The sequence below is a fragment of the Lissotriton vulgaris genome, chromosome 2_1 (assembly GCF_964263255.1).
Source record: "Lissotriton vulgaris chromosome 2_1, aLisVul1.2, whole genome shotgun sequence".
Classification (NCBI taxonomy): domain Eukaryota; kingdom Metazoa; phylum Chordata; class Amphibia; order Caudata; family Salamandridae; genus Lissotriton; species Lissotriton vulgaris.
The window spans coordinates 560857824-560885669 of record NC_141687.1 but is presented as its reverse complement, the minus strand read 5'-3'; the positions used below and the strand labels follow the sequence as shown (position 1 = coordinate 560885669).

The window sequence follows — 27846 nt, the reverse complement described above, 5'->3', positions numbered from 1 at the left end:
CGACATGCGCACTGAGTTGTCTCCAACCCGAGCTGTTTTGCCAGGTTGGAGATAGCAAGCACATGCTCCCAGTCTCTCTGGGAGCACAAATTCACAGCACTCAGGCCAATCCAGAGGCTGCTTTCATGCAGCGTCAGAACTGGCTGCAGGGGAGTCTGGGAGCCTGTGCTGCGGCGGCAAGGACTCAAGGCAGAACAGCGGTGGGCAGCAAATACGTTTATTTTCTCCCTTTTTTCTGTTTTCTCCATCGTCCGCACCCCCACCCCTGTCCACAGCCTACCACTCCACCCGCACACCAGCCGCTACTGGTGAGGCGTGGGATTATAGAGTAAAGTAGAAGTGATGGCAGCACATTTGTGCAGAATAGGAGGAGCAACTTGGGAGCTGTGGTTTAAATATTTATCATTTGGAGCACCCACACTTCGCTTTGAAAGCACTTACTGTTGTTGCATTCCGTAAAGTACTTTTTTCCCAAAAAATATCTAAAATTAGGCATCGTGTGATCTGATTGATATGGAATTTGTGCTGTATCAGATTTGCCGTTGCAGCAGTAAATTCATTCATGCGTGTCTGTGTGTTTGGATGGATGTATTTGTTTGCCAGACACATATGCAAGTGATTGTGTATGTCTAAAGGTTGAGAGTGCTGGCTAGAAGGCAGGCAGGAGCCTTCTGCCAGGATGTGTGTGTTATATGGATGGTCACGGTCACCATAACTGTAAACTCCATTGCCTAGGGTGGAAGGTGCCACACTGGTACAAATCCACCTTGGCGGCCAGGGTTGTCCTTGACCTGTGAACTGAACAGAAAATATTTTCTGTGTTGCAAGAAGACAGAGCAAGATAAATAGCCCTGGGGTCTAATCCCACAACTTGGGTGAACATGAAACATGCAGGAGAACGATTTCTGCCTTTGTAGCTCTGAAGTTCCAATATCCTTTAGACAAAGTGGTGCGTGAATATGAACAACTATTTCTTGGTTTGTTTAAATAATGATCTTTTACGGAGCCTTTTCCTAGAGAGTTTTGCACTTATCCACATTTGCAAGTAGAGCAGGGGAGGCTAAGTGCCTTTAATTTGTATCATATCTGCATGTGTACATTGTGGTTAACGCATTCTACTGCAGAGCGTTTCACAAGAGTTGTGGTTGATGTAAGGAAAGAATGAAGGAGGGTCTGCTCAGTGGCGGCTTGCAGAGGGAGTGCTGTGAGGCAGGGCAGGGGAGGGGCAGGGGGTAGTGGAGTAAAAAATACGACGGTCAGGAGTAAAACAAGTAAATAAATAAATAAAAGTATTTACCTTGTGCTCTCTGCATCGCCGAGTTGGCGCTGTAGCGAGCGCAAGGTAAATAGTTGTATTAATTTATTTACTTACTTTATTCCTGGCCGTCGTATGTTCGACTCCACTACACCCCCCACCTTGCCCCTTCCCCACCCCGCAGCACTCCCTTGCGAGCCACCACTGGGTCTGGTGTGTGTGGTGTGTATGTGAGTTAGTTACCCTTTCTTCTGGTTGGTTGAGGGGTGAATCGCAGCGTACCTTTGTTGACTTTATATCGGTCAAATACTTGCATCATTTGCATAACGGTTATTATTAGTAAGTGAGAGGACGGTTGGTGTCTGATCACCATGGGGGACGGTGGGTGTTTTTCTTTGTTTCGTTGGACAGGGAGGCTTGCTTTTTTTTTTCCTCGTAGCCTCTTACTAGTGACTTAAGATTTGGAAGCAGTTTGCCGGTTTTTTGTTCTCAAACACTGAAGCGAGTCAGGTGCTGTTTTCTTCTAGTGTTCCAAGTCTAGGAGAACCCTACTCTACCTGCTGTCCAGTCATAGACAGCTCAGTCCCAGAGGCTGACATAAGGAAATCTACATATTCCCTGATGAGATACATGATGGAGCGACTTGTCCTTCAGGGCAGCTGATTCGAGCCTGATTGTTCTCTCCTGTAGTGGAGAGAAGTTTTTTTTTCTCTCTTCAACATGTCTTGGCGTGGAGGTGCCGACTCCAGAGTAGTCCATCCTAGGTCAGATACAAATTCCTTTCTCCTTGACTGAATTATTGAAACTGGGTGAATGTAAATTTCCCTCCATTTTACTAGGAAGCGGGGCCTGCATTGACAGTAGTTTTTGATTATCCTTACGAGGTGGGGTTGTTTAGCTGTTAACAAAACTCCCAGTGTATGGCAGCGCCCTTCTGTGAGTAGTTCTTACACCATTACACACTGTTGCCTTTTCAAAATTCCACAGCAAGTTGTAGACAGTTTGTAAATTTATTTGGGTATTTGGCAGATTTAGGCCTTCAGCACAAGGTGTCCAAAAAAAGGTCCAGGACAGCCATGTCCTTGCCCATAGCTGTCAATCTAGATCAATTTTTTACAAGATGCTCCCATCCAACGTTTTTCTTTGACATGTGGGGCAGGTGTTCCCGCTTTAATATTTGAATAAGTACTCCATATGCCAGAATACAAAGAAAATGGACCTGGAAAATGTGATAGTTATATGCCAAATTTTCAGCCTAACCACTAACTATGTAAATGTGTTTCATTTAGATTCATTGTATGTACAATGTGTAATTTATCTACAGTCTATGTAGACATACAGAAAACCTGGCAAGGATCCCTCCTTCCAGCACAGCCCTGCTCTGGGAGTAAACCCTACAGAAAGACATCATGGGCTCAGGGGTGCCTCTTCGTAGAGGACAGCGCTCTGCCCCTCTCTTCATTGTGCAGGTTTACCCTCACAGAACATTAGCCACAGAAACCCTAAATATCTAGGCTACACAGTCCTTTCTGTACAGAATCTTTTTCACATCAGTGCTCACTCGGTGTGTCACCCGGTGTGTCACCCGGCACCCATCGATTCTGTAGGATTGAGAAATGCTCAGCGTAGTTCCGGCTTCAGCGGTGGTGCTGCCTGGTGCAACAATCTGTGTTTGTGAACCCAGTGACCTCCTTCTTCAAGGTTTCCCTCATTCTCACCCTCCAACAGTGCTCCTCATCTCTCCGTAGCCCCTCCTGACATCCATTTCATTCCACTCATTCCAGTGTAGGCTGCCAAAGCACTTTACACCACACAACCTTGATACAGAGACAATGAATCATCCAAGTGTAAATCACTGTGTAGAAAATGTCACCTAAGACAACGAGGACTACAAGGTGTACGGGTTCTATGTCATCCACGGGAGAGGATGTTGCATCACTACCAGTGATGCTGACTTTGGAACTGGGTAACCAGGTTCGAGTCTCGGCATCATCTTAACATTCCGAGATTCTGGGCAAAACACTTCATCTCCTTGTGTCTAAAAAGCAAAATAATGAATGTGTCCTTGTGTAATGTAGCTGGTGCTCATGTAAAGTGCTCCAATAACTACAGGCTGAGTTTGTGCTATATAAAACTGCAACAACAACAAAAATCCATCCTCATAGGCATTATATTTTAAGGGTGTTTGGTAATAAGTACAAACCAGACTTACAACATAACAGATTTGTTGGGGTTGGGTTTACTAATAACACATTATTTCTTAACTGATTAACCCTTTTTAGCAACATTAGGATAAGGAAAGACTGGGAAGTAAACATAAAATTCTAACCCATATCTTACAGTTTCCATGCAGATGTTTGATGCCAGTTCATTGCTCAATGTGCTTTATTAGGATTGTAGCTTATGAACTGCAAGTAACAAAATGACCTCTCTGACAAAAGCAATAGCTATTTTCATAAAATACAATTCTTTGATCTACATGGTACACTTGCTTTGCAGCAGGCATATCAACCGTCTGCAATACTTGATGATGTGTTCAAACTGCCATCTTTCTCCAGCAGGTATATTAATCACAAGTGTTTCTTGACACTTTTAGTGTTGCCAGAAAATTGTTGGACACACAAGGAACTCTTCAGCAGTTTTTTAAACCCAATACCGGCCCCCCTGAGCTGGGCGCCCAGTGCGGTGGCACCACTCACACTGCCCTAAGTCGGCCCTGGCTCAGCTCGATATCTAATTATTCAAGGCTGTGATACATTCTTGTCTAATAAGGTATTTTGCAACCTAATGCACTGCCAGTCTACCTGCCCTAAAGCCCACCTGACTGGGTGATGCCATGGGACACGTGAAGTGCAGCCATCCACACTGGTTTGACCAATATTATTCCTGAGATACTTGCTGTTTCCTTTAGCTTTCACTAGAGAACTATCAATTCACAGATTTTTTTTCATGTTTTCTTTTCAGGGATGTCTATCACAACATTGGGGCTCTAGACCCGGAGAAACTGAACGTCTTTCGAACAGTGCGTGAAATAACTGGTAAGAACACCCCTTCCAGTGTAGCGGGGGTGCGGGGGAGATCAGCATCCCCAGTCTTCTCAATCACTGTCTGGCTTCTGGGACATCCATAGAGGAGACTGTTCTCAGAGCCTGGGAGGATATCCCGAAGGATCATATGCAGAAGATTAATAGTTCCCGGTTGTACTTGATCAGAGCAGAGATCTTGTCACAATATATCACAAGATCCTACCTAGTGGCGTAACACAGGCCCCCTCTGCACAGTATTCTGGCTAGAGAGCTTCCGATTTAGTCCGGAGGGGGTCCTCCACATACCTTGCAGGGGGCCCCCGCCAGTGATCCTACCCTGTGTCTAAAGTGGCTGTTGGACGGATGGACTCCTTAGTCCTCTATTTCTCCTCATTCCTAGTCAATCACTCATAAGAATTTCAACATTTGTCCATAGTCTATAACATTCAACAGGCTCTTTTCACAGTCCCGGGGATCCATCTGTAGCCTGCTATTTTAAGCATATAAAACTTCCACTACTTTGCCGAGAAGACGCCCACTTATTGTGTGACTCTACAATGCCCTACTCCAGAACTGATGCATCTGAGTGCGTCCCCTGCTCTTGAAAGGCGTGCATGGCTACCAACAGTGGTGCATGGCTACTAGCAGTGGTGCTGGAACTAGAGGTGGTGCAGCATCTTCATAAAATTGGAAGAGTTTAGATAAAGAATGAACAATAGGAGCCCCTCAAACGTCTTCTTTTGGCAGCAGTGGTTGTTTTCAAAGATAGACTGTCACATATCACCTAAGCCTTTCGTGAGGATATTAGCCAGTACCCCACTCTAAAAAGTGTTCCAGCACCACTGGCTAATAGCTTCATGAGCCTGAATAGTGCAGAAACCGAGCTACAATCGGTCACTAACAAATGTTAAAGAAACGCCCCCCATACCTACAGGTCTGTAATCTTCCAGGCACTACACGTCCATATTGTGAAAAACCAATCGACCTGCACTAGTAAAAAAATTAATCAAAAATCTTTATTCGGTCCAATTAGGTATAGACCATAAAAGTACATAAAATAGAGTACGAATTCATCATGCATAAAAGTTAAAACTATTAAATAACTTTCATATGTATATGAAAAGCTGAAACCTGCTTTTAAAACGACATACGTCAGGGAATAACCAGGTTAATGGACATTCAGGGATACAGTTCACATTCAAGTGCTCGAGGCGCCCAGACACTGGTGATTCATTCGATCAGGCCTGTCATCTGTCAGGTTCTACAAGCCCATATTGTGAAAAGGCAATCGACCTGCACTAGTAATGGACATGTCTATTACCACCTTTCTACAATTTCCCATCCCTCATCAAAATCAGTGGATCCACCAACACCCAAACGCTTATTCAAATACGTTGATTGTTCAAATTATCCAATGGAGGTGAGGGAACGGAGGCAATCCTTCATTTGATTGGCCAGAACCACTTGGATCATTCTCCTTGAACCAAGCTAACCAGCTGATGTTCAGGAAGCGACTCGGGGCTCACCGATTCGGGCAACATCTAAACTGAAACCAGATATGTTCGCTCATAAAATACATGGTGTCCTACATGGAAACAATGTCTGTCCAAAGAAATGGTGATCCAAAAAGAGAGGGATGGCAAAATGTCCTCTAAATTTACATTCTGCTGCATACCATATTGTTCTTTACTGCACTTGCACCTGAGGTGATTAAAGCTTATGTGCCTGAGATGAACAGCAAAGGCCCTGATATCTCTGCTTCTCTCCCATTTAGGTTACTTGAACATACAGTCGTGGCCGAAAAACATGACGGATTTCGGGGTGTTTTCCAACCTAGTCACGATAGGTGGGAGAGTTCTGTACAGGTAGGCACTGATCTTTAAACAACGTCTGATCAATTCACAAACTCAATTGGCAATAAATGTTTTTTTATGACTGGGTATCTTTTACTTCTGGTTTAGATGTGAAATAATCCTGAATATTGTGGTTAGATTTGCAAATCGGTTTAATTCCAGGGTTAGCAGAGTCTTACTTATGCATTTCCAGGAGTGGGCAATGCCTGCTCATCAAAAAATAAGTCTTGTAATTCAGAAATGCTGCCTCCATGGAAATGCATGAGTAAGTCACATGTAAAACCGAAGAAAGGCTCACAGAAAATTCTTTGAGAATCAAGCTTGAAAGTAAGACATGAGGAAGACACAACGACAAAGCTTTGTGAATTGGCCTATATTGTTGCTGCTGTCTCATATTTAACCTAGCATACACGAGTGCCTTATTCTGCCATCTTAGTTGTGTTTATATAATATTAAAATAGTCATTGGACCATGAAAAATGGACCCTATTGATTCAGCCAGTGTTTTATGTATTTTAAAATAATGCTTCAGATTCCTCTTCCTGTTGGTTAAAAAAATGGAAAATAACAAATGTGGCCTTTTAAATATCATCACCACAAACTTATATTGTTAGTGCTTAAATATTAATTAGGACTTGATGGAAGCTCCACTGAAGACAATGTGGTGATAGAAGATCAGTAATGGCTGGTATGAACCTTCTGCTTCAATATTCAAACGCTTGCCTTTCTGTTGCATTTTAAACAATCGACTCTTACACGGTGGAATCTCCTAATACCAGTATAGCCCTTCTGCCTCAAGTTATACCAGCAATTGAAGGCCCACAGGCGCCAGGAGGCATACGCAGGGTGGCATGAAGCGGGGCAGCGAATTTCAACAGCAACAACAGGCCGAGCCCACAATGAGGCATATTTGCCAGCAGTAGTGTGGTAGCAGGCCCACCAGAGGGCACAATACTGCCAGCCCAAGCAAAAGCACTTCCCAGCTACAACAAAGGGTGTTGCACACACTGCTGTCCAGATACCGGACAGGCCTGGTGAAGATGGAGGCCTGACCACCCTCAGTGTCTGTATCCAATACCAACACACAAGGTACAAATAAAAAGGCTGATAACACTGACCTGACCATATCAAGATGGCAGACAGCCCAATCTCAGTCAGGGTGAAGCAGGTCGCTGTCCTCACCATGGAAGATCAGGAGTTGAATCATCTGTTGGCCTGTGTGTAGAACTGCAATGAGAAGGTGCTGATAACAAAGGGAGGAGGTTATGTTTTATGATAAACTGCTGATAAGTAGAACTGAGGCCCTCTATTGCCACGTGCCTGGGCTGAACTGGGAACTGAGAGTGTCCTGTCCTGCCGGCTTTACTGGGAGAGCAGGGGGTGGACCATGGGAAAACAATGGCACCCATTCAGGTGATTGAGACTTTCGTTGTCACTTGCCTGCTGCTGGCACAAGCAACAAAATGGAAATTGTGGGTAGCAAAACTAAAAATATATTTTACTGCCAAAGCCGTTGAGGACAGCAGGAAACACCCTCTTTTGCTGCATGTGGGCCGGGAAAGGGTATTCAGGTTATCATTCAACTTACCCACAAGAGGGCCCATGTTCACATCAGATACCATTGCGACAGCCCTTAACAACCGCTTTGAAGCCATTGCCAACTCAAACTATGAAGGATCCTTAATATGCCAAGCTCAGCAGTGCCTTGACAAATTAGTGGATGCCTTATAAGCCAGACTGAGGGAGCTAGCGAGCATGGGCAACCAGCAAGATGAAATAGAGAAAATCACAGCATAATTCATACAGGATGTTCCTCGGCCAAGCTGAGAGGACAAATAGGTGCCAGGAAGGTGAATGCAGGACAGTTTAACATTAGGTCACTCTAAAGAACTGGTTAAGGCAATAACATCACACATGGAGATGGGTCGCCACAAGCTCTTAAAGAGTGAACCTGTGAATCAAAGTACCAAATCATCTGCAATGCCCAAGGATGAGGGAAGCTAGGAAAAAAGATGAACCTGCGGATGATGTGGAAGGCACGGGCATGAGGCTTGAGGGATTTTTGCATGTCTGAGAATGCCCAGTTACCAGAAAAAAGGACTTGACATGTGGGAAACTGAACCACTTTATGAAAGTGTACAGATCATTCCGGCCCTAGAGAAAGTCATAGAAAAAGACATTGTATGATGCTGTGCCAGTAACTGACAACCCAGCGGAGAAAGACATACACAATGATGAGGGGGGAAGGGGCCATTCAGGTGGTGCATGCTGTGGATCAGTTCCAAACTCGACCTAGACCCCCAACCAAAAACAAAGTCCAGATAGGATGCCTGTCCTTGAATGCCATGACTGACACCGGGGCCTCCATCAATATCGTGGCCCAATAGACTTATGAGACTATATCCAACAGATGTAAGGTATATGCTTATGGAAATCTAGAACCCTTCCACTGGTTGCTGTATTTGTTGTGACCAACCGTGACTGAACCACCGTAGCCAAACTGTACATGACAAAAGGAGGGGACGGCATGCTGCTGAGTTGCCAATCAGTGGAAATCCTGGAGCTGATACATTTTGCACTCAATTTGCACATGACAAGGCTGAACTGTTTGTGATGAGAGTTAAAGGAACTCTTCCAGGGAATAGGATGCCTTAAGAGCAAAAGGGTAAACCTCTAGCCAGTCTGTGCAACCCACGGCACTGCACTATTGTCTAGCATCATTTCACCTGTGGCACAAAGTAAAAGAGGTACAAAAGGGGGTGGTGATGGATGGAGCATCTGAACCAATCAAACACTCACACCCAGTCAACAGATCTGGGTTTAATCCATCACCGTTCTTTAGCCCACTCTGCCACCCCAGTTCAGACATGGCTATATGCAAATCAGTCTGACCCTGTGCCTCATGGGAACAGTCCAGCCCGAACTGCCAAGCTGATACATTTTGCACTCAATTTACACATGACAAGGCTGAACAGTTTGTGATGAGAGTTTAAGAAACTCTTCCAGGGAATAGGATGCCTTAAGAGCAAAAGGGTAAACCTCTAGCCAGTCTGTGCAACCCATGGCATTGCACTATTGTCTAGCATCATTTCACCTGTGGCACAAAGTAAAAGAGGAACACCTCAAGCTAGAAGAGAAGAGATTGATATTATTGAGCGAGTAGAGAGGTTTACTCCTGAGGTGTCCACAATAGTGGTAATTTGCAAGATCTAGCAGCCCTGAGACATAAGACTGTACAGAATGGACCTACCAAACCTGGGATTAATTGTGGAAGGCGCGTCACCCAGACAGTCGATGATCTGCTGAGTGAGATAACAGGGTTTGGCTGATTCTCAAAGATGGGTCATAGGTCAGGCTATCATCAGATTATGCTTGACCCAGAGTCCTGGTATATTGCCAACTTTTCCACTCACCTAGGCCTATGTCGATGCTAAAGATTGAACTTTGGAATAGCCAGAGTGGAAAGTCTCTTCCAGAAAACGATCCAGGAAGTAATGTTGAGGTTGACTGGTGTCCTTAATGTGAGTGACAGCATAGTAATATGCTCCAAACTTTGAAGAAAATCATACTTGTCTCTGGAAGGTATTCCAGAGGCTCAAAGAATGTGGTTTCATACTCCATAGGGCGTTTGTGAGGAATAATATCTTCTTTGGGTACCACTTCTCGGCGAATAGGTTAGTACCAGACATGGTCATGATGAGGTACATAAAAGTATCACCAGGACCATCCTCTGTACCCAAATTGAAAAGTTTCATGGTCATGGTTAACTACTGTGGGCATTTCATCAGGAATTTGACACCGTTATCGCCCCCCCCCCCTCCCCCCCCCCCAGAAATAATAACGTCTTCAGCCATTTGGGTGTGGAAGAAGGAGCATGAAAGGGTGTTTCAGAACACAAAGGACGATTTGTTGGGGGAGTCTACAATGGCATATTGCAACCCACCGAGGGAATCTGAACTGTGAGTAGAAGCCAGTGCAATGGGGCTAGGAGCAGTACTCTTCCGATGGCATTACCATGGAAACTGGCCCCTCATAGCAATGGTATTCTCCAATTGCAATAAATTGGGGTACTGGCATTTTCAGTTATGTGTGTAATGTCACCATTTCATTTTCAATGGGTTATGGATCATGCACTCCGTGGGTAATCTTAGATTCAAATTCTCTGTGTGTAAAAAATATAAACTGGTTTATTTGGCGTGCAGTGGGGTATGGTCCTTTGAACCTAGACGTTAAGTTTGATGAAACTGTTGCGTTTCCCCACTGGGAAACGTCCCTCAAGTGCACGGCCTGTATCCAAATTGGAAAAAATGTGTAATCAACTTAAATCAAAGTTAAAGTGTGTTGATTCAATTATATTTTTTATTTTAGTTCATCATAATCGTCTGTTCAATTTCATGAGTTAGTAACATCATTTTGATCTAAGTTGATTACAAATTTTTCCAATTCCGATACAGGCAGTGCACTTGAGGGACGTTTTCCAGTGGGGAAACGCAAGTTTCATCATTTCGTTGTCCATACTGACAGCAAGCCAATTATTACTTTGTTTCAGGGATCAACGTCCAAGCCCCCACCCTGGATCAAAAAGTGGATCCTTCAGCTGCAAAATTACTTATTTTCCATCAAATATAAGCAGGGTCTCAAATCCCAGCAGACTTTGTCACACCATTCCTGATCAGCCACTGGAGCAGAAGAAGCAAATGCACAAGAAATAGAATAGTATGTGCGGCTCACAGTAGAAAAATCGTAGCTCCTACCCACCTCCCTATAAGAAATTACCTGAGCCACGGAGGTGGATGACTCTTTGCAGCTAGTTCTGGCCGCTTTCTGAAGAAGAAACTGGAGCAGTGTAAGGGTGCGTGTCTCACTAAGAAACCCAGAAGCCCAAAAGATACTGTTATTGTACAATTTTCAACACAACTTAGTAGCCCCCAAGGATGGTTGACTCTTGAGAGGTCACCGACTGGTTATACTTCAGAGTTTGGGAATGTGAGTGGTTCAAATTGCACATGGGGCCCACCAAGGCATGGTTGAAACCAAGAATCAGAATAGTACCATGGTATGGTTCCACCGTCTCGATGAACTTGTGCAGCAGGCATTGAAATGTGTCAAATCACAGGTAATCCTGATCCGCAAAAATAAGTATACAAGAAAGTGATGGATAGAATACTTGAAATAATCTCAGCCACTGGTAATTACTCCCATTCCATCATTATTTTGCACACCATGCCACCTCAGTTGGATCCACCCATATACAAATCCATTATGACCCTGCTCCAATGGTAACAGGCCAGGTCCTCCATTAACCCGTACACAAGCAACCCACGCCGGTTTCACCCTAATAAGGCTCAACATACCGGCATAGCTTGGTTCCACTCAGTGTGCATGGGACCCGGGTCTGGGCATAACCATCCCACTTACGGCAACACACTAAAGTATACAAAAAGGTGATGGATGGAATGCTTGAATCAGCCACTGGTAATTACTCGGCGGCATATCACAGTCCATCATTATTTTGCATAGCATGCCACCTCAGTTTGGACTCAGCCATATGCAAATCAGCCTTGATCCTGCTTGAATGGGAATAGTACAGACCGATTTGGCAAGCCAGGTCCTCCCGGAACCAGAACCCAAGCAACCCAGGATCAGTTTTGCCCCAGCACCTATTATCACTGAGGAAATCTCGAGCTCACCGTGGGTCAGAGTCAGTGCGGATTTCTGAAGCTTACCTGATGACGACTACAAGCTGGTAGTGATAGGTGATCACTCGAAGTACCCTTAGGTGGAGATAATAATCGCCACAATTTCCAGTAAGGTGATTCCTAAATTGGAAGGATAATAGCCATACATGGTCAGGTCAAAGAGATCAAGACTGACAGCACTACCCAGTTTCAAGGGCAGCATATAGCAGACTATTTCAAGTCCCTCTGCCTAAAACATAGAAAAGTAATGCCTCGCTGGACTCAAGCCAACAGAGAGGCTGAAAGGGTCATGTGAACCTTCCCTAAGATGATCTGAATAGCCCAAGCGAGCAGTCAGAACTTAGAGTGGGTCACCCATTCATTCCAACGGGAATACCAACAGACCCCTCTTGTGACCACAGGCCAAGCTAAGAGCCTGGAGTGCATGGGTCGAGTGGTGGCAGATGACACCCTTCAATGTATCATGGAGTCAGGAGCATGTGAATGCAAATCACATGCACCAGAGAAGAGGCAAAACTGAAATGCAAAGGTCAGCCGGCGGTGTCAAGCTAGAGCAAATGGTCTGTGAATAGGAGACCTACTGATGGCCAGAGGTCACCACCCAAGCAGAAAATTAGACACCTATTTACTGTTCCCATGGTGAGGTGTCGGGATAAAAGGCACCATGGTTACAGCTTGGTAAAGAGGGGAGGACGCTACTAGAAATATGTCACTTTTCAAAAATGTCCAAAGTGCTAAGAGTGATGATTCCCTGTTAATGACGCCAAGTGTGCCTGATGTGTAATCCAGACCACCGGCCAACAGGGTTGTCCCTAAACCTGTCTGCGGGTTAGATCCCGAGGACTTTCTGCACTGTCAAATGTGGAGGTAGATGGTATCCTTTCTAGTTCCAATTCTCATGCTGATGAGGTTGGGGCCGAGTAAGGATGTGATGAGACACCGGCTGCTAGTGGAGAACACAAGGCTCATAATTGATGAGGTCTCCCAGCGGACCCCACTCGTTCTCAACAAAATTGAGAGCTTGTGCAGTAAGAGATATTGTTTCAGGAGAGATGTTCTGTGTTGTATTTTTTCTATACCTGTACAGGTTTATGAGAATTCTATATTTTGGGAAGGAATGTAGTATTGTGCAGGTGCAATGCTGGGATGTTCCATGTTCATATGAATATGCCCGATGGGCTTATGCTAATTGTCGGTACCAAGTGACGTCAGAATATAAATGAAGCACACTGCCTGAGGTCAGGGGCGGAAGTTGCTTCATACCACACTTCCTGCCTGCTAGTAATTACTACATGATCCCAACACGACAATGGGGAGCGTAGTAAAGTATCTCTCTGTGTATTTCAGTTTCCAATATTGGGAGTGACTAGAAACAAACAGGTAAATCCTCGTCGGCTAGCTTGTTTATAATAACACTGGCCATTTAAATGGGCATTAATGAGTGCTCGCCCCCCGCGCTGGGCGGCGGCCGGCGCACCCCGCGCTGCTCAAAGACCCGTCAGCCCTCGCGAGGCCGCACTTCAATCCCCGGGCCTGTCAGTCAGATGAGGGATGGCAATTAAGGTGCCACAGGTCCCCGATCTCGAGGCAGCGGGATGGGAACGGAGAGCGGCCAGAGATCAACAAATACACGCCGGCTGACGGAGAGAGCAATTATCCGTCTCGGTGGGGCAAATGCCGAGAAACGGGGGGCTTCTTTAATGACCTCAGAAACTGAGAGCGACGGGAACGAAACAGAGCGCAGAAAGGCTGTAACTGGAGCCGGGGAAGAAAGCTGTACACAGAGGGAATCTCTTTATTGTATCCTGGCCGCGGCACCACGTGACGTGTTTCTGGGATCGAAGATATCTTTTGAGGCCTCGGCCAGGCCCTGAGAAACCAAGCTTGGTTATTGCAGACCACTCAGGGCGAGAAACAATGGGCGTCCAAAACGGGAGACTGTATGTGTTTTTAGGCAATACTGAAAGTATCGAATTTTTTTATAATCTTACATTTTGGCGTTGTGTTACCCTCTCCCGTATAATTCTCGCACAGGGAAGGGATTTGGATTACATGCATTGGTGAGCAGTCAATGTAACTGATTCTGCTCTGGCAATGTCTCCCGGAATCCTCCGCTAAACTAGTCACGTCCCACGAAGTGCTCTGAAAATATAAATCTATCGCTGCTGCAGTTTTGGCCCAGTGGCGGCTGGTGACATTTGACAGTGGTGAGACGTAGAGGTTGGGTTAGGTGTTGCTTTTATGTAGCCAGCAATGCAACCAAGCTAAATGGACAAATGTGGGATCCAAGATGGGTCCTCCTCCCGAGAAAAAAAATGAAAAAAGTTTGGTAAATGCTGCATTTTAAAGCAAATGAATTTAGTGATAAAGCAAGGCTTATAAAACAGTGGGGACTTATAGTCTTGAAATATTAAACACATTAAAAACTGCCCCATATCTTACTGCATTAATATGTTCAACAGTCACTGAAATGTGTAAATTGTAAGACGTGACAACTTCATCCATTTAAAGTGTGTCCTTGCCCGGTGGCTTTTACTGCACGCTGCATCAATTTTGGAAAAACATGCTCTAATCTGGCTTCGGGAAGCACCAACAGCTGCTGGCTGCAATCAGTCATATAGATATATGTGCAGACAGGTCTTTAATGGAGATGAAAAAAGTGGGGGCTCTCTAAATATATATATATATATATATATATATATATATATATATACACACACACACACACCTAAAACCTGCCAGTATACTTGGCTTTGTCAATGGTTTTTAGGTGTTTAAAATAAATGATTAATTACAATGCTTTGTTATAAATAATTAACTTTGGAAATATTTCAATTGTGAGTCTGTGAATTAAAAGTAAAGAGGCCTGTGGAATGAGCTTTGGCCTTCAGTTATGCACGCTTTATGTTAGATATTTATGCAATTTTCCTCTACATATCTTGCCCATCTGTACATCTTCAACTGCCTCAGGTTCCTTATCAATTTCTGCCAATGGCAATGCTATTCTGCTTAGAAAATCCGCAATAAAATTATTTGCCCAGGCACATACTAAACTTCATACCAAAAATCTTGTAACCTTATTGAAAATCTACCTATCCTAGTTGTGTCTAAACAAACCTTCAGTAGTCAATAACTTTGTTAGGGGCTTTTGGTCAGACCTTAACATACATTTCCTCTCCCACAGATACTTCTTGAAGTGTTCAAGGGCCCAAACACAAGCCAAGGTTTCCCGCTCGATTACAGAGTAGTTTTCCTCTGTCGGAGTTAAGGACCTGAACGCAAAGGCGATAACCCCCTCAGTATTGTGCTTGTCGAATTGGGAAAGAACACCCTAGCACACCTTTTCTGCTAGCATTGGTGATGACAATTGTACAGGCGCAAGGGTCAAATTCTTGCAGGTTAGGTGCTTTACAAATGGATTCTTTAATGATTTCAAAAGCTTGTTGGAATTCGTCAGACCAAACAAAACTAGCCTTGTTTTTTATAATGCCCCCATCACATGCATCACATGCATCTAAGCAATGCGCATTCCACGTGCAGCAATGTCAAATGTCAAATTCCACGTGCAGCACACGGCAACGGACTTTGGAGTGACACACATTCCATGCACTGTTCTATGGGATAACTGGATTCTAGGCAATGCACACACAGCTCATAGGATTCTGGGATGCACTGTGATCACAGGTCACTGTAGGTGACCTTACATGCCACCATGTATGTTTCCATTGCTACAGATGTACGCTTCTCCATTTGTCATTCACCATTAGTGAGGTAAACGTAAAAGCATGCAGTTGTAGATATCCCAATGCCTGCAACGTGGCGGGGACATGAAAATAAGCCATCATCAATGGCTCAGAATCCAAAAATAAATGTACCAACTGTGAAAGGGCTGAAGAAGTCCAATAAAAAAAACACTTTGCCTCACTCGTGCCTCGCCGTCATAAGCCACAGTCTATTTTGTTTGATTTGCGGAGAGATAAAGGAAATCATGAAATCTTCGTATTCGATGCCAGCATCAGGTGTACTGCCAATAAATCACAAGGACTCCTCGCCGTCAGTAGCCAAAGTTGATTTTGTTAGAATTTTCGACAGATGAAGGAATTCATGAAATTCTTCGTACTCGATGCCAGCATCAGGTGTACTACCAAATAAATTACGAGCAGTCTCAAAATAACCTGGATCCAGGGTTTCAAAATCATCTTGTAGCCAAAATTGTGCAGCAACACCTTTAGTAATTGCAAATACAGTATTCCAAAACCTATATGCAGAAAACGTCTTTATTGCAACATCTCAGCAACCATACTTCAATGTAAGCTCCAGTAACAAGAAGAATGCTGTACAATCCATCCACCCCCTATATACACAGGCAATGGAATGAAAACAATGACTTCACACATTCCAACAGGGAATGAGCTTCTACACGTGCACGAGGGTGTATGCAGACGAATACCGCCAATACAGCAAACCTCTATTAGCACAGACCAGCTTGGACTCTAAAGGTAATGAACATGGAGCATTGTTTTTTCTAATTTCCTCAAACTAGGCCCAGTGGCCTACTGAAGTTGTTCTGGTATTCGTAGCAACTGCTGTACATCTTGCCAACATGGAAGCCTGCAGGTATCTGGAAATAGGCAGACAGACCACCAAGAATCCTATCGTACCCCTCACTAGAGCCTAAAGGAAAGCTCACCGAGAACCACTGACAAGTACTAGTAGGTGAACCTGCCTTTGGAGCACACTCCATTCGCCAGGGGTTGCTGTTGCTCCTTATTCTCCTTTGTGGGACCTTCTACACACTTATGGGGACCATGCTACAGATGTTTGGCACTGTTCTGGCTCCCTATGGCGTGCCACCACTCACACAGAAGGGGGCCCCTGACCCTATAAATAGGCTGGAGAAACAGGGTAAACTGAGAAATACAATCAAGACAAGATCCCTCTGCCTGCTGGATGTAATCAAAGTGCTAATCGTCACTAATGTATATAGGCACGTACATGAAACTGGCCTTCCACAATACCGGAGTCTATCAAAGAAAAGTGAAGTGATTTTTTATTTATTTTAGTTTTTCTAAACGAAGTGGTACTAGGCTCTCTCTTAGAGGTGCAAAGACGAGAGCACAATGTGCTTGTTAAAATACCCCTCACACACTAAAAAACCGTAAGTGTCATGCTTCATCATAGGGGTCTTCCCGCCCCTAAAACGGGACGGGGCGTGCTACGACCAGGCGGCTACGCGGGAGCACTTAAGTTGTGACAGAGGCTATGTGTGGGTGGATGTGTATCAGTGAGAGTGTAGGGACCTAACACTAGTGGGTGCAAAAAAATAGAAAAAGGTTAAAAATTCCCTGGCTTAGTAGAAAAAAATACACTTTATTGGTTTCTCTAGCTGGGAATGTTAAGAAGGGGTTGTGAGGTAGAGCAATAGGTAGCCAGCTATTGCTCTACCTCACAACCCCTTCTTAACATTCCCAGCTAGAGAAACCAATAAAGTGTATTTTTTTCTACTAAGCCAGGGAATTTTTAACCTTTTTCTATTTTTTGCACCCACTAGTGTTAGGTCCCTACACTCTCACTGATACACATCCACCCACACATAGCCTCTGTCACAACTTAAGTGCTCCCGCGTAGTCGCCTGGTCGTAGCACGCCCGTCCCGTTTTAGGGGCGGGAAGACCCCTATGATGAAGCATGACACTTACTGTTTTTTAGTGTGTGAGGGGTATTTTAACAAGCACATTGTGCTCTCGTCTTTGCACCTCTAAGAGAGAGCCTAGTACCACTTTGTTTAGAAAAACTAAAATAAATAAAATATCACTTCACTTTTCTTTGATAGACTCCCTTTGGTTATACTAAGCTCTGTTTGGAGGACGACTCTATCAATACCTCTACGCCCCCCATTTTGGTTTGGACTTCCACAATACCGAACACAAGTTTATTGGATACACGATTATAAAATGTATTTAATATATTCGAAAAAAATACAAAGATTTGAGAATTGATATATAATGAACCATAAATGGCCCAAGCGCAACCAACACAGCACACACACTATCGTTCATACTGACCAGTGCATACCCACACATACACATACGTCCTAAAAAATGAGGGTTCAAAACATTCTAAATACAAATATATACAAAGAGCCACAAACCCACTCTGATCATCACAGTTGATGACACTGCGAAATCCACAATAGTTGAGTATAGGGAAAGATTGTCAATTCAGTGTTGTTTCATAGCTAAAAAAAATAGTTAAAACAAATCATTAAACAAAATCAATTTCTTATTGACATTGTTGTATGTATTGGGGGAAACAGATGAACATATAAATTCCAGAGCCAACATGCGTTTCACTGGGTGACCCCAATGTGAGTCTCACCTTCTTCAGGGTGCAATATTTAAGAACAATCAAAGAAGGAAGTGCCTGGGTTCGAGCAAGAGGAAAAACACATCCAGCAGTCAGTTGAAATATCTGGGGTCACAGCCAGAGCCTAGAACGGGGAACCAACTATAGCCCAGGGTCTGATAGTATAGATGCTTGTGTCTGGAGGAGAGGCACCTAGACCCAGCAGAAAAATGGTCCATAACAAGAGCGATCTTGTGCCGCGGCCTGGGAACCTCCATGGACTGGAAGAGAACACGGGTATTCCGGATGAGCAGATAAATGCTCTTGAGGGGCCAACAAGTAGATGCAGAGTCACACAGTTCCCATCTTGCACCTCCAAAGAAAAATGGAAACGTCCCCGGGTTGCGGATACCTCTGGCATGCATTTAGGCCCCAGGAATGCTCAGGGTCCCTCCATTGGTTTATGCCCAGCGGATCTGTCCTCTGCTCTGTTTGACACCTTTGGGCCCCTTACAGACCCTCTACCTGCTCTAGTATTAACTTCCACAACCTCAGTCAGTCTGTCCCTCATTGCTGTCACCAGAAAAAGATGCCGTGCTGGTTCTGATATTTAACTCCAAACCACCTTCAGCACAGCCCGACCAATGTTGCACTATGAAATTAGTAAAGCGCAATCAGTCACCAGGCATCCTGATTCTAATCTTATACTAGAGTGGACACATCATCAGAGACCCCATTATATTTTGGGCTTTAATTCTTACCAAAGCCCTCCACTACTCACAGATTATGATAGTGGGAAGAGGGATGATTTACCTCCTCATTATGATGGCAATTTTTACATGGACTTACAAGAGGCCAGTAGCCTTGATTCTTTTTAAGATACAGGTGTGTCCTCTCTATTTGGACCCCCAATGGAAGAGAGTGTGTCATTTGTAGTGGTAATTCAACAAGCAGCGTGGTCTTGGGTCGACAGTTGTCCTCTATTGAGGTTAATACAAATGTCCTTACATTAATTTTACAATCTAGGCAAGCCACATTTGAGTACTTGCTCCCTTTCACTGATGCTCTCATTGACTCCTTAGTGGACCCATCATCATAGCCTTCTTCTGGCCCACCAGTGAATAGACAGATAGCCAGATGTCACAGTCCGGCGGCTGACAATGCTGATCTTCTTACTAAACATCATACTCCAGAGAGTCTGGCTGTTCAGGCTTCAACCAGCAAGGTGAACTTCAGTTCGCTCCCCACGATTCCCTCGGACAGAGAGTCCAAGAATATTGAGGCGTTCAAAAATCAGATGTTCTCTTTGGCTAGTTTCACATTGAGATCAGTTAATGAAGTCTGTTTATTCAGCCAATATCCACATGCCTTGTGGGATATGGCAAGTGAGATTTTGCCGCAGTCACTGAAAAACTTTGGACCTCACTGGCCCAAACTATTCTCGATGATCAAGATGTGGCAAAATATGTGTTTTGTTCTGGCCTTGATACTACTGATTGTCTGAGAATTACAGTTGGCACCAGTAAGGTGTGATGTAGCTCTTTTGAGAGGTACAGGCCTTTTTCATGGATGTGCCTCACACCTTTTTGGTGGAAATACTGATTCTGCCTTCAGAATTTCAAAAAAAGTAGGGACATGGTACTCTTTCTGGGTCTTTTGACCTCTGCCAAACAGTTTCCTCACCTGTTGAAGAAAATTCGAGGCTCCTTTAGAGAGCTGACTTATAGGCAATGGCATTCTCCCCAGTCACTGCTCAATTGCCCCAGTCCTTTCGAGGCTGGCGACATGGATCTTCAGTTCTCCCAGTGCCCTTCTTCTGCAGCACCAGTCACCAAGTACCTTTAGTTTGCAGTGGCACACAACAATCGTGTGGGAGGGAGGAGCCAACATTTTCTCCACAGGTGGTGATCCATCACATCTGACAGAATGGGTCCTTCAAATTGTTGACATGGCTATACACTAATCTTTCTTTCTGCTCCACCAACCCTTTCCCTCACATCAGCTTGCGTCTCAGGTGAACACCTATACATTCTTTTTCAAGAGGTGTGAGTTTCTCTTTCCAAAGGAGCCATCAGGAGGGTCTTAGACTCGAAAATGTGGGATGTTTGGTACTCTTGCTTTTTCATCGTACTGGAAATGATGGGGGTCTTTAGCCTATTTTGGCCCCTAACACCCCTGAATACCTTCCTTGAAGACCTAATTCAAAAGACTTACGCTAGCCTAGATCCTGACTGCTATCGACCCAAAGGATTGGGTGGTGTGCTTGAACTTGCAGTAGGTGTATTTTCATATACCCATACTGCAGTTCCATGGATGTTACTTGTAGCTTAAGTAAGGCCAGGAGCATTTTTCAGTTTGCTGTGCTCCCCTTCAGACTTCTAAGTGCCCCTCGGGCAATAATGAAAGTGATGGCTGGGGTACCACTGAACTTCGGAAATACCAGATTTTCTCTACCTCAACCACTGACTGTTAAAGACAGGCTCATCAAAGTCAATCGTAGGCCACTTCCAGACAATAGCAAACCTCCTAGCATTGTTGAGGTTCACGTTCAACAAGCCGAAGTCACACCTGACTCCTTTGCAGAGGCTTCCATTTATTGGAGCTGTACCGAGAGATATTGCAGTTCAGGGCATTTCCTCCATTGCAATGAGTCCAAGACATTCAGGCCATGACTCCAATATTTTAGGCTCTGTGAAAGCAGCTATGTGTCTTTTTGTCCTTTTAGCCGCCTGCATAATCCTTGTTGACTACACATTGTGGCTTATGTAGGCTCTGCAATGGAATCTGAAGTTCCAGTGGGCCCACCACCAAGCAGATCTATCAGATGCCTTTAAGATTTCCGAGGAGATGCCATACAGTCTTCAGTTGTGGCTGTTGAATTGCGGTTGGACCAGCAGCAGGCCTTTTTCCGTCTGTCTGTCTGTCTCTCTCTCTCTCCCATGGCGATGACAGATTCATCACTGCTTCGTTGGGGGAGGTGTCCATCAGAGGATACTGCTCTCCTGCTGATAACTAGCTTCACAACAGTCTGTTGGATTTGCCAACTGTTTGTCTGATGTTGAAGGTCTTCCTCCCATCCATCAAGGGTGCACATTCTCAGGATAATACCTCCACCATATGGCACTGCAAAAAGCAGGGCGGAGTGGTGTCTGGATTCTGACCCAGGAGGCGCTCTCTGCCTCTGGAGTTGGCTAGAGTATCAGGTCACTTACATTATTGTTAACCACCTGGCAGTCTTTTTGAATGGCAGTGCAGCTTAGGTGTGAGAGGATAATGAATTAAATCAACATAATTAGGTGCTGAAGGAGATTTTCAGACAGTGGGCAGAAACCTTGCTAGATCGTATTTTGCTATTGACAAGGATGCACTTAGTCGAAAATATTATATGTTGGACTTTCTGCAAAAAGACTAGCTAGAAGATGCATTCTGACTGAACAGGAGAACTGGCTCTAGTATGTCTTATCATCTGTGCATCTCCTGCTCCAGGCTATGAAAAGATCGGGATCACTGGGCCCAAGTCATCCTAGTCGGTCTGGATTGGGCCAGGAGAGAGTAGTGCCAAGGAATTCTTGGCACGAGCATCTGCCCTCCAATCAGACTACAACTTCAGGAAGATCTTCAGTTGCAGCAGCAGGGCAGGGCCCTTCACTCGAACCTGGAAATCTACACCTCCATGGGTGGAGATTGAGCAGTAGCAGTTAACCAGGGGTGGCACCTCCGGTAAGGCAGTGGAGGGTCGCCTCACTGCCTTTCAGCACGGCAAAAAAGAAAAAAGAAAATGATAACACAATTTATTATCATTTTATTTTTCTGTGCTGGAGCAGTTTTGTGGGGCAGGGCTAGGCTGCACAGAAGGGAGGTGTAGTGGCACCCTTCTAGGGGTGCATGAATGTTTGGCTAGCCAAGCATTCATGCACGCTTTGCATGTTCTCTACTTAGGCTGCAATAGAGCCTGGGTGGATAACAGGCCCAGGCTCCCATTCTCTATCTGAGCGCCGAACCACAGCGCTCAAACCAATCACAACATTGCATTGCAGCGTTGTGATGGGCTTAGGAGAGCCTATCCTGCTTCCTGTTTGACAGAACAGCCCTACTACTGATTCACGGAAGCAGCTGCGGCTGGAGTTAACAGCATTTTATCAGCCACCCAAAGTGGCGTATGCCACCAGGTGCCCTTTCATGAAATACATTTACGCTTGGTACTGAGGCAAATTTGTGGCCTGTTGTGGAGTCAGAAAGACAGACCCTTTAAAAGGCAAACTATTGGTTGTTTTATTGTTTGTTTTGTCTATGTCCCAGCAAGGCCTTGGAAAGGGCCCTATTAAAGGTTATTTGTTGTCTCTTAAGCCTTTTTCCATTTGCTGGGCCTACCTGCCTTGTTTAAGTCACCTGTTGTGAAGCAATTTATTAAACGTTTGACACACAGGTTCTCTCCCAGACCACTTCTAATGCCACAGTGGCACCGTATCTTTGTGTTGACAGTTTTCCATGTGTACGCCCTTATAACTGATGAACAGCTGCTCATTGCATCTTCTGACTCTGAAGACTGTCTCCCTCATGTGATCAATTCAGCTCGTCACATGAGTGAACTTCAAGGACTCTCCTTGCAACCAGCCAACATCACTTTTTTTTCCAGACAGACTGATGCTGAGGATGCAGCTGACCTTTTTGCTGAAAGTTATGACTCCCTTCTATGTTGGGCAAACCATCACCCTGCCCACATTCTTTGACCCTCCTCATCCCTCTAAAAAGAAGAGACTTCATCGGCTGTACCTAAAAGGGATTTAAGCTTTTACTTTGATGATACTAAGGACCACTGTGTAGATGATCCACTATTTTGGGGGTTCTCCACATCAAAAAAGGGAAGGCTGTGCACAAGAGAACCCTGATGAAATGGATAGTCCTGTGGATAAGATGTGGTACACACCAAGAAGCAGCCACCATAAGATTTGAGAACCCATTCGATTAGGGCCAAGACTGCAACCAATGTAATGGCACTCAGAGTGCCTGTCCACATCTGCCAGGTTGAGTCCATGAAGCACAATTGCCTTGACAGCCAGGTCTGATGAAAATAACATTTTGCCCACTTGATCCTGCAAGAACGTTTGGTTCAGGACCACTCCACAAATCCTCCAGTGGGAAAGTATTCTTTTGGTATCTATTCTAAGGTGAGGAATCTGTGGTTAAAAGGAAGTATCCATCATAGGAAAAAGTTACTTACCTTCAGTAACATTCTTTCTATTGGATACTCTATCTAACTGCAGATTCCTCACTACCCTCCCACCTCTGTTCTGTAGAATGGCCTCTTTTATAATATCTAAAAGGTCCCAAGTTAAAAGTCTGCACACTGGAACTGCTAATTATTGATGCTCCGAGTCTGAGGGTGTGGTAAGCGGCTGGCAAGAAAGTGACATCGGCTCACAGGAGTGGTGCTTGTATGCGACTCAACTGTCATTTCCTGGGTGCTATGGAATCAATGCTAAGCCACACACCTGCACAAGTAGTGCATGGAGCATTGCTGGTGAAAAACATTTTCTGGATCTAGGGCCAGATGTACAACCAATTTTTTTCGGTCGTAAACGGGAAATCAGCCTTTTGTGACTGCAAAATCGGTCTTCCCTATGTACAAACCCCAATCTGCAAGTTAGTGACCTATTACCGACTCGTAAAATAGGGTCCCCAGGAGATCCCTTCCCCTTTGTGATTGGCAGTGAAAATATTTTTTAGGAGCAAGCAGTGGTACCATGGACCACTGCCTACTCTTCAGAAATGAAACAGAAACTTTTCATTTTTCTTTTTTAAATGCATCCCATTTTCCTTTCAGAAAAACGGACTGCAATTTTTTTTTCAAACTGCTTTATTTAAAAAGCAAGGCCAGCAGGCCACCATCCCTGGGAGTGCTAGCCATTCCCAATGAGGTTGCAAATTGCACCTGCCTCATGAATATTAATGACGCAGGCAATTTGCAACCCCATTAGGAATCGCAAACAGTGTCTGAGACACTTTTGTAAATTCCATTTTGCAAGTTACAAATTTTAAAATCACGTAATTTGCGATTCGCAAATTAGAAGCGTCGTACATCTGGCCCCTAGTCTGGCACCTAGTGAGTATCTAAGGTGAAGAATCTGTAGTTAGATGAAATATCCACAAGAAAGAGCATTACCGAAGGTCAGTAACTTGTTTGTATCTACTATAGATAATTCCTTTGCCAAATATTCCCCGAACCATTACTTTTGAAGGTCATGTTGTGCTCCTCGGTAGTTTTTATATATTTAAAAACAACAAGCGGACCCAAATAAAGTCTGAAAGGGACCTTGGGAGTAACTTCTTTTTAGACAACAGTGGTCCCTTAAAGGGGGTATACCATAGAACAATGAATATAGACTCAGTCGTTACTATATTGATTTGACATGTCCAGCCGGACAGATGTCTGATATTTATAACAGTAAGAATGAATATTACACAGCAATACACAAAGTGGGGTACAAGCCTGTACCCTACTTAACACCTGTGCAACAGAAAAGTGAATGACAAAAACTGCAACACAGGGCTTTTAGGCAAAAGCTTAAGGTTCGTTGTACCCGTAATTGCACAATGTCAAGGTACAACAAAACATAACGAACACCTTTACATTTAAAGTACACATAAGATTTGGGATGTATAAGGTGCTTTCAATTGTCGACGGCGTTTCGATACGTTAAACCGTTACACGGATCTTCATCAGGACATAGATATTATGCCTAACAATAGGAAGCCTCAGATGCCTATGGGAAGGAAGGGAAGGGAAATACAATTGGCAGAAATTAGGAATCGCGACAAAAAGGGATGGCAGGCTACAACAACGATGAGGCACACTCCATGCACATTAGTGCATATTTTGTGTATTGCTGTGTAATATTCATTCTTACTGTTTGCAAGTAAATATCAGACCTCTGTCCGGCTGGACATGTCAAATCAATATAGTAATGACTGAGTCTATAGTCATTGTTCTATGGTATACCTCCTATAAGGGACCACTGTTGTCTAAAAAGATCCTCGATCGTTTTTGGCATGCTGATGCCATCATCTTCAACAGTGAGCAGAGGTACTTAACTCCTTAACTGCGGCGCAAATTCTGCTGTGGTGCGGGAGTTCTATTGAGTGGGCGGGGCCGCGTCAGCCAACGAACATGCGCAGCACTACCGAGGTAATGCTCGTGACGGACGCTGGCTGACGCGCGCATGCAACGGGTTAAAATAATAGGCCTTTTGTTGAAGCCTAGGAGTGTTTGACTATTTACCTTCTCCAGATTTTGAGCGCATAGATTGCCTACAGAAATTGGGAGATTCTGTAATAGACTATTGCTCTGCAAGGCCAGAAGTATCCCAGTGCAGTCATCTACATGGCTGCCTAGCCATAAACGTAACCATAAAACTATCAGAAAACCATATTGATATCCGTTAATCAGCCCTGACCTTAACCCCTAACCACAATCTAGTCTTACAAAACGTACTTAATCGTATCACTTACAATAATTGTAACCCAGCCCTAAACTTAACCACTATATATCATGCCTATCTTGTGAATCTTCTTTTCAGAAGCACAAAACTGTTGTGACATCTACTATTTCTCCAGAAGGGTATTTCAATGCTTGAGTCGTTGCAGATTATTATTTATTTTGTTGCTCAAGTTATACTCATGGTCTGTCTTACCATCCCCTAGAAACAGTCCTATAGCTCAAAATGTTTCTTGTATTCTTCAGCCACGTATCCCTGCTTGTCCTCAAGCAAAAGAGCGTCATCTCTCTGCAGTTCCAGTCATTAAAGGAAATCAGTGCCGGCAACGTTTACATCACCGACAACCACAATCTCTGCTACTACCACACTATCAACTGGACTGCACTCTACCGCACTCCCAACCAGAGGGCGGTGATTCACAACAACAAGAGGCCAGAGAACTGCAGTAAGTGGGTGGGGTTACTCGTTTCATTGGGTCTTGGAGGTGGGACTTAACATGAGCGGTGTGGTGAGTGAGAGATGGGACTTAAGAAGAGCGGTGTGGAGAGTATTCTAAACCTCAGTGTGCTGTTCCATGCTAAAGATTCTGTTAGGGTAATTGTGTGAATAAAACTCCAAGGAAGGGGTTACTTATAGGGATAAGGAGGAACATTGTTGGTATTTGGGATATTTGTACTGTTAAACTGTTAGGGTCAGATATACGATGAGAATTAGCATGCACAAACGAATTTCCGAACCGTTAGTGCATGCTAGTTCTGATAGGTCCATGTACAAACACTATTTTGCAAGTCCGAAATAATTTGTTACTCGCAAAATAGTGTTTTGCTACTCACTATTAGGAAGGGGCGTTCCCTTCCTAAAAGCGGGTCACAAGCCATGTACCAATGTTTTGCAACCTTAATTGTGGTTACAAAACATTCGCAAATTACCACTCTCTTGTCATGAAGTTTCAAATGCGAAGGGGTCCCCAGGGAACCCCTTCCCCTTTATGACAGGCTCTGAAATATTTTTTAAGGGCAGGCAGTGGTCCAAGGAACCACTACCTTCCCTTAAAAAATGAAACAAAATGTCTTTTGTTTTGTTTTGTTTTTAAATGCTTCCAGTTTTTCTTTAAGGAAAACGGGCTACATAAAAAAAAACAGCTTTATTGACAAGCAGTCCCAGACATGGTGGTCTAATGAGCCCAGCAGGCCACCATCCCTGGGAGGGCTAGCCATTCCCAACGGGGTCCAAATTTCGAGTGGCTCATTAATATTCATGAGCCTTGCAATTAGAGACCCCATTGGGAATCACAATCGGTGTCTCTGACACTGTAGTACATTGGAAATTGAGCCTCGCAATTAGCAACTCGCAATTGAGCACAAATTGTGAGGCACAATTTACAAGTGTCGTACATCTGGCCCTTAGTGTTCAGAGAAAGGGTCATGGTTAAGATTAGGGTCCAGTGATGGTTGGCATGACTGGTGGGTGGCGGGGCAAGAAAGGAGGGGGGCGCAGGAGCGAGATAGTGCAATGAAAACCCCAAAAAATATAAAAAAAATTACAACACTTACCTTGCAGCCGGTCCCGCCGCTGTGTCTCTCCTCCTTGTTCCTGCTCTCGCCGTAGGTCTGGAAGCCAGGCTCCCCTGACCAATCACAATGCTGACCAATGCAGCATTGTGATTGGTAGGCACCCAGGCTCCCTTGACCAATTACAACGCTGAAATGCAGCGTTGTGATTGGTTTTGAGCATCCTGGTGGGACGCTCAACCAGGGAATGTGAGCATGGGCTTGTTCTCCATGTAGGCTGTAATACAGCCTGCATAAAGAACAGGCAAAGTGTGCATGACTGATTTGGGTGGTCTGAGAGGGCCAACCAAACAGTCATTGCGCACTTAGGAGTGGGGAAACTACTCTCCTCCTGCTCTGCGTGATCAGAGCAATGAGGTACTGTTTTTTCTCGGAACCGATACTACTGCAATAACCCAGCGGTGTCAGGGCAACACCCAAAGACCCCGGATTCCCCTGTCTTGGTAAACAGAGACACGGGATACTTCTCGATGACGTCAAAGACCAAAGTTTAATGGTTGCAACCAGGGACAGAGGTCTACGAAGTACACACGGGTAGTTCGAAAGAGACAGCACCATCTCAATGAACAAAACTCGGTCTTTTATGCCGAAAATTACGCTTCT

The 27846-nt window shown here is 44.5% G+C and overlaps 1 protein-coding gene across 1 annotated transcript in view; it reads left to right on the top strand.

Annotated features, from left to right (window-relative positions):
* Positions 1-27846, top strand: part of ERBB4 (erb-b2 receptor tyrosine kinase 4) — a 2375242-nt gene that overhangs the window by 1738455 nt on the left and 608941 nt on the right. Inside the window, exons 10-12 of the mRNA XM_086955561.1 lie at positions 4220-4293; positions 6056-6146; positions 25918-26117. Coding sequence (XP_086811687.1) covers positions 4220-4293; positions 6056-6146; positions 25918-26117 — 365 coding nt within the window. The remainder of the gene's footprint in view (positions 1-4219; positions 4294-6055; positions 6147-25917; positions 26118-27846) is intronic.